The sequence below is a fragment of the Bos taurus genome, chromosome 7, assembly GCF_002263795.3.
Source record: "Bos taurus isolate L1 Dominette 01449 registration number 42190680 breed Hereford chromosome 7, ARS-UCD2.0, whole genome shotgun sequence".
NCBI classification, from domain to species: Eukaryota; Metazoa; Chordata; class Mammalia; order Artiodactyla; family Bovidae; genus Bos; species Bos taurus.
Genome location: NC_037334.1, coordinates 81237433 through 81248352, shown reverse-complemented (window position 1 = coordinate 81248352; position 10920 = coordinate 81237433). Strand labels below are relative to the sequence as shown.

The window sequence follows — 10920 nt, the reverse complement described above, 5'->3', positions numbered from 1 at the left end:
CTTGATTTAGGGGTGGTTGTATGAGTGTACACACGTGTAAAAATTCCTCAAGCTGTACACTTAAGATTCAAGCACTTTACTGTGTATTGGCCTCAGTTAACATATATGCTATCATTATAACCTAGCATACAAGTGATACTTACCCTTTTTGCATGTGATATGATATGCTCAGATATTTTCTAGGTTCTCCTGTGTTATCTCATTGAACATTTGCAGATGGGGACCCACCAAACTAATTGCATGATCCTGTAAAGAGTCAGAGCTCCCAGTTTGCACATTTTGTCCTAACAGACCATAGTCCCTCCTGCTCCCCTGGCAGAACAGGCAGAAAGTTAGAGGTCTGTGGGGCTGACCAAACTGTTTCATGGCAGTTCAGGCACCAGGTGAAATAAATCCAGTGAGCCTGAAATAGCCCAGATCCCAGACGCAGAGAATGGGGAGGCTTTTGAAAAGCATGGAGATATAGAATTTAAAAGATGGTGGTTACAATGAGAAACTGCTCTTTCTTTTTCTTCCAGTTCCTTATTAGTAGACATTTAGCCTCCACGGAGAAGGCAATGGCACCCAACTCCAGTACTCTTGCCTGGAGAATCCCAGGGAAGGGGGAGCCTGTGGGCTGCCGTCTATGGGGTCACACAGAGTCGGACACGACTGACGTGACTTAGCAGCAGCAGAAGCAGCCTCCACCTACCCACCCCATGGACTTCCAAGGTGGCTCAGCAGTACAGAAACCACCTGTAATACGGGAGACACAGGAGACATGGGTTCAATCCCTATGTTGTGAAGATCCCCTGGAGAAGGAAATGGCAACCCACTCCAGTATTCTTGCCTGGAGAATCCCATGGACCAGGGCGCCTGGTAGGCTATAGTCCATGGGGTCACAAAGAGTCGGACATGACTAAGCGGCTTCACTTTCACTTTCACCCACCCCATGCCTTACCTCAACTCCTCATCTTTTATAGTGTAATTTTACTTTAGTAATGTCAGAAGAGAAGTTGGGCTACTTTTGAGAAAAATGTGTGGCACCCTTTTTTTGAGGGCCTAGTTATCCTCATACTTATGATAAAGGTGGGGTGATGAAGTGACTACCTCCATAGATAACAAAACAGAAATCCCAGATTTCTGAAAATTCTTCAAATTATGATCTCTGTCATAGGCCACATACTCCCTTCTCATCTTCTCCAATTCCCTTCAAAGTTCAGGGGCTCTTTCCATACCTAGTGGCCAGGTGTTCACATGGCTAGCTCATGTCACAGGGATGGGAACAGAAGCGAAGCGTGTAAGTGCCCTATCACTTGCTATAAAGGAAACCTCCTGTTGTGGGCTTATTCTCTTTTCTGTTCCTGAATCTGGCTAGAGCCTGGATGTATTAATAACAGGACCCAGATTTGACCAGCAGGCAAGGTCAACGCCATGAGGAACGGCCAAGTAACAAAATGAAAGGAACCTGGGTTCTCAAATCCCTACCAGGCTGATTGCTCATTTCAGAAGTGGAAAAGGAAGCCAACGAGACAGAAGGGACCCACATTCTCCCTTTTCTCAGTTTTCTCTTGGACTCAACAGCAGCGTCATGTTTCCTTGAGCTCTAAACATTAGGACAACTTCATCTACTGGACAAAAGTGAAGTATTTTCATATATATTATTCCATGGATCCACTGCAGTAATTCTAGGGGCAGATATGAGGCTTTCATTTTAGATGAGGAACACAGCCTCAGACCTCCACCTCTAACCTCAGTAGCTCTTCTCTCCACAGCCTGTTCATGAGCTGCCATTGGGTGAACAGAGCTGATTGGAGAGTAATGAGTTCTGTGTGCCTGGAGGTAATTAAACCTGGGCTGGTGATGGCATGGGAAAGCTGTAAACCCCAGAAAGACAGTGAGGCTAGAAGACCTTTAATGTCATCTTTGCGTGCATACTCAGTTGTGTCCGACTCTTTGAGACCTCATGGACTTTGGCCCACTGTCCAAGCTTTAGCCCAAGCTCCTCTGTCCATGGAATTTTTCAACCAAGAATCCTGGAGTCAGTTGCCATTTCCTCCTCCAGGGGATCTTCCAGACGCAGGGATCGAACCTGTGTCTCTTGAGTCTCCTGCATGGGCAGGCGGATTCTTCACCATGAGTGCTACTTAGGAAGCCTGAGGTCCTTCAAATTCTGTGATATTTTAGTACCTGCAACATGGTTTCTTCTAAACCTTTTCCTCCCTGAACTTTAGAAGTAAAAGAATATCTGAAGGAGCCCACAGCTATGAAGAAGACAATATAGAAAAATGCTGAAACAATCAAATGAAGAGACTAAGGAGATTTTGGAGAATTTGAGAAAGGCAAAGTTTAATTTGCATACAGGAGTAACCCACACCTCACCTGGCAAGTGTTAGGCCACAGCACAAACCCCTGTCGGAGTCAGAGATGTCAGCAGATGTGCAAAGTAACTGGACACAAACAATATAGTTCTCCAAGTAATACATGGGTTTGTCCATCACACACACAAATAACAAACACACTTAAATGCTCTGCAAAAGAGAGATGAGGATGGTAATCAAATTACCTCACATTTGGACAGCACTTTACAGTCGGATCCACTTTGTCCTCATGACAGTCCTGTGAGGTAGGCAGCACAGGCATCACTGTTAACTCCATTTCACAGATGAGGAAACTGAGGATCAGAGAGGTTCAGCACTGGCCTAAGGTTTCCCAGCTTTAGCTGGGTAGATCTGAGTCTAGGGCTACGATGCCTAGTCCAGTGCTCTTTCACAACTGCCTTTCCAGAGAAGAATTAATGGTGGTCTAACAAGACAGTGGTTCAACATCATTTAGTAGAACTATTATTTTTCTTGAGCAAATGCAATCAAGTACAATCAAATCAACCCTGATGTTAACATCATGTGGTATGGTAGCCAAGATGAATAGTTTTCTGATCTTTCATGTATTTATACCTACAAGATGGTTGTTTTCTACTTTAGTTCCTCCCTGCCTTAATTTTAAGTCACTAACAGATACCAAGAAAAGACACTTTGATTAGATTTCATTGATTCAAGTCTTATTACCAGGATTCACATAGTGGTGTCAGTAATCAAGTCATTATTTAAAGCTACAATCTGTTGTCTTTCTGAAGTGAAAATGAATCTTATTCACTTATTCCTTCTGGCTGTGGATATTAGCATAGCTCTATTGTTTAGCCATAAATATTACCTTTTATACCATTTCAATAGCAGAAAAAATAATAAACTTCACAGGCTGGTTTTTAAAAAATCTTATGGTTTAAAATGAAGGGAAAGTCTCTCCCCCACCCCTTCCAGGGGGAATAAGATCAACCTTTGAAAAGAAAAGCTAAATGAAATCCTCTATTTTAAAACAAAACTCAATTCTATTGGGAACAACCCTCCTATTGTGTTACTCTTTAGTTAAGGATTTGAAAACGGTCCAATCATTGCTGACCCTAGGTCCTGTCTGTTACAACACTGTGAGAAAAAAAGAGATGTGGGTCCATTATCACACACACTCCAAACTGGAATGTCATGGATTTTTCTCTGCCAAGTTATTCAACATCTGTACTGAAATTTAACAAACAGTAATAGGGACTTGGTGTGACAGTCAGTTGAAAATACTGCAACAGTAAGTTTGAATTTCCCTCTTTAAATTCCTTCAGAGAAACACTAAGGAAAATTGACAACATTCTACTTCATGCCTGAATCAGTCACATAATATATTGCCTTAAATAAGAGACTTGTCCTTGTAGCAAAACTGGATGTCTGAGTTAATCACCAAAGGCACCCCCTAAAATCCCCAAGATAATTTCATTGACTGTACAAAATGTTGAGTATTCATCTGAAAGCATGAACTTGGATTTTACTTCTGATTTTCTAGGTTAATTTTGCAAGAATACAGGTGTTTCCTATTTGGCTGTTAGAGGCTGACCTCCCATCTACTCATAGAAATGGGTCTCGTGTAATAGAATACAAGCAGACCCAGCCAGGAGCGCTCATTCCAACCGTCACACAGAGCTTGCAAGGCAGAAGAGGATGGGTGCTTTAAAAAATCAAAAGGAAACCACAAATTGCTCTTGGGGCTTTTAAATGTGACCAAATTGAGCTTTTTAAAAATGTGCTTTCCTCTCCCAGCTGGCCCAGAAATGGTGCAGGTCGTCAAAAGTAACTCCCTTGGAGGTGGAAAGGCTTCACACTCTAGGAAGCAGGAGAGGTGTGTAACTAGCAAAAAAAAATACTTAAAGGTCAGCAGAGACGACGGACAGTGCCCACAGTTGACCGCCAGGGGGCGCTCTTCCAACATTCTGCGGGAAATAGGCCTGCCGGCTTTGTCACTGGCTGAGGAAAACCTGTATGCCAAAAGGGAAGGAGCATTTGGAAATTCCTCAAGTTTCTGTTTTTCTCTAATAAAAACGGCTGCAGTGCCTCTAGAACCACTGGGTCAGAGAATTAAGGGTCCAAACTTCCAGGGACGGGGCCCACAGACCCACACCCTCCCTTCTGGAAGACTCTGGAGACTCTTAAGGCCAGAGTCTGATATATCAACATTTCCATGTGTTGCTCTGCCTGAAACTGCTATCTGTGTGGTCTTTTCACTGATCTGTCCCGGTTTTAGTTCACTTTCAAAACTGTGTCTTTGCACCAAGAAAGTTAACCTTTACTTTCTTATTCTTTTGCAAGACTTTGAGGTGCTTGGTGCAACTGGCATATATTAGTTCAAACTTTGTTTCTGAACACTGAGAAATAAATGATAAGTTATGCACTGTTAGGATCCAAAGAACTCATGCTTCTTATCATGCATCAAGATGCATCAACTTTTTATTTGAAACTAAAGAGAAAAAACAAGCAACTTTAAAAAATAAAAAAGAAAGAAAGAAAAAAATTAAGCATCCATAAGTCACCCTCCTTGAGTTCAGTGCTACCCTGTTAGCTAATATGAGCTATTGAAAATATTTTTGGAATGGTCTTCAAATATTATAAATATTTTCTTTTACTTACTTGATATTTCACTATATAGTTATGTACAGAGATGGCCCTTACCATGCAGGAAAAATGTACATTCACCTCTGTGGGACATTATCAATTCCACTGGGTCTTATGAGCCAGTAAGTTGAATTTATTAGTCAGCTGTCAGCTCTAACAACATAATTAAAGTGCAAAGAGAGAAAGCAGCCAAAAAGATCAATTTTTTTTCAATGTCAGCATTAATATGCTTCATGCCTCTAAGAAATAATGCCAGATGCAATAGGCTCAGGTAACAATATCTTTTCTCTTCTTTGAAAGCAGAGGTCTCCCTGAGAAGAGAAGAGGGAGGTAAACACGAGAACATGAGCTAGCCCTATTTCTTTAATAACCAACAATCCTGGGGAAATCACAGTCGCTTTCCCAGCCTAGGGTAGGAGGACGAACCCCTGCATTTGGTTTTCTGACACAAGAGCTCATGAGTGCTTGGGCCCATTTCCCATATATTTTCCCATTTTCCCATATATTTTCACTCAGAAATGCCTCAAAATTTAAAAACAAAGATGACTGGAGAAGAACTGTCTACTAATAGCACATGGAAGGGTGGGTTTTAAAAAGAAAATCTCACTAAATCAGGGGTCCCCAGCCTCCAAGGTCTAACGCCTGATGATCTTTGGTGGGGCTGATGTGGTAACAATAGAAATAAAGTGCATGATAAATGTAATGCACGTAATCAATCTGAAACCAAGTCCCCTCCCTCTGCCCCACCCTGTGGAAAAATTGTCTTCCATGAAACCGCTCCCTGGTGCCAAAAAGCTTGGGGGCCACTGCACTAGACAACTTTAAAAAACAAACAAGTAATGTTCATAGTGAGCCGAAACATGGTTCGTGTAAATCAGAACAGATTCCCACGTAACCAAGGGGGTGGGGGGGATGAAAAGAAGCACAGAAAGGCGCAGAGACGATTTTTAAGTATATCTTTTCACTTAGCACTGAAACCCACTCTTCCCCTCGGTGGCCTTCTGTTGTATTCCACAGTTTTGTTCGTGAGGCACGTGGGCATCTTTCTGCAAAGCCTGCACCTGCCTCTCCAATGGCATCGACTTCCTGAACTGCACAGCCTCAGGAAGAAGTCCCCCACGTGGCTGGACTCTGGGGGCACAACGATTGGGTTTTAAATTATGGAAATGTTACATACAAATCCATTTGACTTTCAACATGTCTTTCCTGTCCTGTTGCCTAAAGACTGAAAGAGCAGTTTCAGAACATGCCATTCCTCCAATATAAATATTTATGATGCACTGAGAACCATGCACATGCTGAGGACTGAAATTGCTTATGTGTCGGCCCATCCCTACAGAGACAGCCTCGGCTCTTCTGGAAGCCTGTAACAAAGGAAATGTAAGAGAAGCAGTTAAATCCTAGGAGAAAACTGGGAGGTGCCCCAGGCCAGTTAAATGCCAGTGAAACATCACAAGCCTTTTCATGGACCTTTATCCCTGAGTTCTTAACAGAACACGGGGCAGAATTTGAAATTTCCCTTCTTAACCTGCTTCTTTAAAGTGGCTACCAGCACCTCCCAGTTTATACTCCCTCATGCAAATGTGCCCTCAGTTTACCAAACACCACTCTCTTCAGCTTCCCACCCAAGTCTGAAGCGTCTATCCTTGATCCCAACCAGCTGGGCTTCCCTGGCTGGAGACAGAATTCTGGTTTGGCTCCATCATCTTTGGGGAACAGAGGAGACTGGCTTTGTCTCCATCCCCCTGTCCTCTCAGCACTGTGGGAGGCATGGCATGCACAGTTCTGTCCACTCTGCTTTCCATGAAAATTCCACGGACGTGGGGCAAGGTCGGATCGTCAAGCAGGGAGCCGAGGTTCAATTTTTAGTGACAGCTCATACAGCGTATCTTCATCTATGATGAGGGCTTTGTCAAGCAAGTACTGAGTGACCTGGAGAAGAAAGAAGAAGAAACCCGCTTTGAGTTCCTTCACAACACCAGATGTACATTTTCTGAATGGAGCCTGACACAATTCAACATTTTCTCCCAAGCACTGAAATACTTTATGTAACTAAAATACATTAGGAATATATTCTGACTGTATATTCTGTTCCCCTCTTAACTCCCTACCCTAGGCACTGCCCTCAAGAAGCACCACTGTTATCAGTTGGCTTATATTCTCCCAGATATTTTTCAGTATCTTTCCAGACATTACCAGGTACTTACAGAAATCATTTTTCCTCTAATACATGGTATCACAAGGGTATATTTTATTCTGCTTTCATCAGACTAGAAGTTGTGGAGTGCTCCTCATGTCATACAAAGAGCTCTCACTGCTGTGCTGTATTACAAGTGTGACATATCAGAGTTTATTTAATGATCTCATATTGATGGGTTGCCATCAATATTTCACTATGACACAAAGTTACGGTGAAGTCTTTGTTAGCATACTCCCTAGTCCTCACACATGAATGGTTCCACACCAGAAATGAAATGAAAGGACACGGAAATGAACAGGTTAGAACAGGGGTTAGCACCATAAAAATATCTCTTTATTTTTAGGGAGAGATAGCAGATATAAGTAAAATTAAATACTTTCATTAGTTTTGACAAAAGTAAATGCCCATGTGACTTATATATCTGGAGAAGGAAATAGCAACCCACTCCAGTATTTTTCCTTGGGAAATCCCATGGACGGAGGAGCCTGGAGGGATACAGTCCAGGAGGTTGCAAAGAGTTGGACACGACTTAGCGACTAAACAATATCAAGCTACACATGTATCGTGCTAGAGGATAATTTCATCACCCCAGAAAGTTCCCTCACGCAGCTTCCCTGTTAACCTACTGCCAGAAACGATCGCTGCTCTGATTTCTGTCACCACGTGTTAGTCCTGTCTGCTCTAGAACTTCATGTGAGTGGAATCACACAGTAGGTACTCGTCTGTGTCTGGTTTCTTCTACTCTGCATCATGTGCTGGACTCATCTGTGTTGTGGAGTGTTTCACTGGTTATCTTCTACTGCTGAGTAGTGGCCCACTGTATAGATACACCGCAATTTGTTTATCCATTCATCTGTTTATGGACACCTGGGCTATTTCCAATTTTTGGCTATTATTAAGAAATGCCATCAACATCTTATGTGAGACTTTTTGTGAGCATGTTTTACTTCCCCCTTGGATAAATACCTGAGTCATAAGGTATTTAAGTTAAATATGCATATTTAACATTTTCAGAAACCTCCAAAGGACACACTTTTCCAAAGAGGTTGTACCATGTTACTCTCATCAGCAATGTATGAGAATTCTGGTTACTTGGTATATCAATTTTTAATAAAAAAAATATATAAAATAACCTCCAAAACTGTTGTGCCTATAGTACATGAGAGTATCTGTTATCCCATATCCTAACTCAAGTTTGCTGTTAACAATATTTTAAAAATTTGTCTGTCTGATAGCTGATAATGATGCTTTGTAATTTGTATTTTTCTTATTAGTGAAGTTGAGCATTCTCCAAATATGTACTGGACATTTTTGTTTCTTCTTCTGTGAATCACCTGTTTATAGCTTTGTCAATTTTGTGTTGTTTATGATTTTTCTTATAGATTTATAGGAATACTTTTTTAATTTATAGGAATAATTTTATTCTGTCTTTGTTTTTTATGTTACAAACATTGTCTCCTAGTCTATTGCTTGTACTCTTCTACAATTTTTAAACAATTGCCCTTTGTCAGATAGAAGTTTTAGATTTTGATTCAGCAAACTGTATCAATCTCATCTTCTAAAGCTTTTGCATTCTGTGTTTAAGAAGGTCTTTCAAATCCAAAGATCATGAATATTTTGTCCTATATTATTTCATTTAAATAATGTAATGTTTCTTTTTGTATAAGGTAGTGAATTCATCTGGAATTTATTTTTTGAATAGTATAAGATGGAGAACAAAAATCCCTATTTCATTTACACAATGGTCAGTTTCTTTCTGTCACTTTCTTTAAATGTCTCCTTTATCCCATATTAAATTTTCATATAGACAAAATCTGCATCTGGACTTTATCCTACTCCACTGAGTTTGTATTCCTCTGCCAAGATAGTCCTCTTCTATTCACTGCAGTGTTAGTGTCTGTATCTGGTAGGGAAGGCTCTCCCTTACTCTTCTTATTTTTCAAAAAGTTCTTATCTTTTTTTTGCCTATCAAAGCTTCCTTATGAGTTTCATAATAAGTATGTCAAGTTCCATGAAATAACAGGGATGATGAACTGTGTGTTAAATTGGAATCTTCTACCTTACCATTTCAATTTTTCTGTAAAGCTAAAATGATTCTAAAAAATAACATCTATTACAAAATGAAAAAAAAGAAAGAAGAGGAAAGGAAAGAAAGAAAAGGAAGAAAGAAAAAGGTAACAAACATCAGTTATTGTTGGGATGGAGAGAAGAAGGGGATAATGACATGAGATGAATCCTGAAAGATGAGTAGGGACTACATAATGCAAGATTTCTGGGATATATCAAAATTTTTTCTTTCCTTAGCCTAAGAGCAAAGATAAGCCAATAAAATATTTTAAGCAAGGGGCAAATAACTCCCACTGTGTGTTTCAGAGAGTCCTATTTGGCTGTAAATTTGTTGAATGGATTTGCATTCAGTACACCAGGTACCAAATAGGAAAAGGAGTACGTCAAGGCTGTACATTGTCACCCTGTTTATTTAACTTATATGCAGAGTACATCATGAGAAATGCTGGGCTGGAAGAACCACAAGCTGGAATCAAGATTGCCGGGAGAAATATCAGTAACCTCAGATATGCAGATGACACCACCCTTATGGCAGAAAGTGAAGAGGAACTCAAAAGCCTCTTGATGAAAGTGAAAGTGGAGACTGAAACAGTTGGCTTAAAGCTCAACATTCAGAAAACGAAGATCATGGCATCCGGTCCCATCACTTCATGGGAAATAGATGGGGAAATAGTGGAAACAGTGTCAGACTTTATTATTCTGGGCTCCAAAATCACTGCAGATGGTGACTGCAGCCATGAAATTAAAAGACACTTACTCCTTGGAAGGAAAGTTATGACCAACCTAGATAGCATATTGAAAAGCAGAGACATTACTTTGCCAACAAAGGTTCGTCTAATCAAGGCTGTGGTTTTTCCTGTGGTCATGTATGGACGTGAGAGTTGGACTGTGAAGAAGGCTGAGCGCTGAAGAATTGATGAACTGTGGTGTTGGAGAAGACTCTTGAGAGTCCCTTGGACTGCAAGGAGATCCAACCAGTCCATTGTGAAGGAGATCAGCCCTGGGATTTCTTTGGAAGGACTGATGCTGAAGCTGAAACTCCAGTACTTTGGCCACCTCATGCGAAGAGTTGACTCATTGGAAAAGACTCTGATGCTGGGAGGGATTGGGGGCAGGAGGAGAAGGGGACGACAGAGGATGAGATGGCTGGATGGCATCACTCACTTGATGGACGTGAGTCTGAGTGAACTCCGGGAGTTGGTGATGGATAAGGAGGCCTGGCGTGCTGCGATTCATGGGGTCGCAAAGAGTCGGACACGACTGAGCAACTAAACTGAACTGAACTGAACACCAGGTACCAGACATTGGTAGCTTGGACAAGGGGTGGTGGTGGTGGTGTGGACAGCTTCACAAGAAATACTGGATATAAAATAGATAGAATTTGATAATGAATTGATATTCTTTTTGCTTTCTTTCTTGTTTTTCTTAATCAGAGTTACCAAATGTTTGTCTGTCTTTTTGGTCTTTTCTTTGAGTTAGCTTTTGGTATTATTGATCTACTCTACTGCTGTTTCCAATTAACTAACTTCCACTTCTTTCTTCAAGTTCCCTGACAACCATACAAGATTACCTTTGGCTGATGATCGATTCGATAGGAAGTCTGCTGGAACTGGCGTATCTCTCTGATGATGTGTGATATCTGATGGAGGAAGAACAGAAGCAAAGCATGAGCACTGCCCTGGGTTG

The 10920-nt window shown here is 41.2% G+C and overlaps 1 protein-coding gene across 2 annotated transcripts in view; it reads right to left on the bottom strand.

Annotated features, from left to right (window-relative positions):
* Positions 1-2301: 2301 nt before the first annotated feature.
* The window catches only part of RASGRF2 (Ras protein specific guanine nucleotide releasing factor 2), a 265280-nt gene continuing 256661 nt past the window's right edge, over positions 2302-10920 (bottom strand). For both annotated transcript variants that reach the window (XM_002689373.7, XM_024995302.2), the window contains exons 26-27: positions 10805-10873; positions 2302-6899 (exon numbers count right to left, since the gene is read on the bottom strand). In XM_002689373.7, coding sequence (XP_002689419.4) covers positions 6807-6899; positions 10805-10873 — 162 coding nt within the window. In that variant the 3' untranslated portion in view covers positions 2302-6806. The remainder of the gene's footprint in view (positions 6900-10804; positions 10874-10920) is intronic.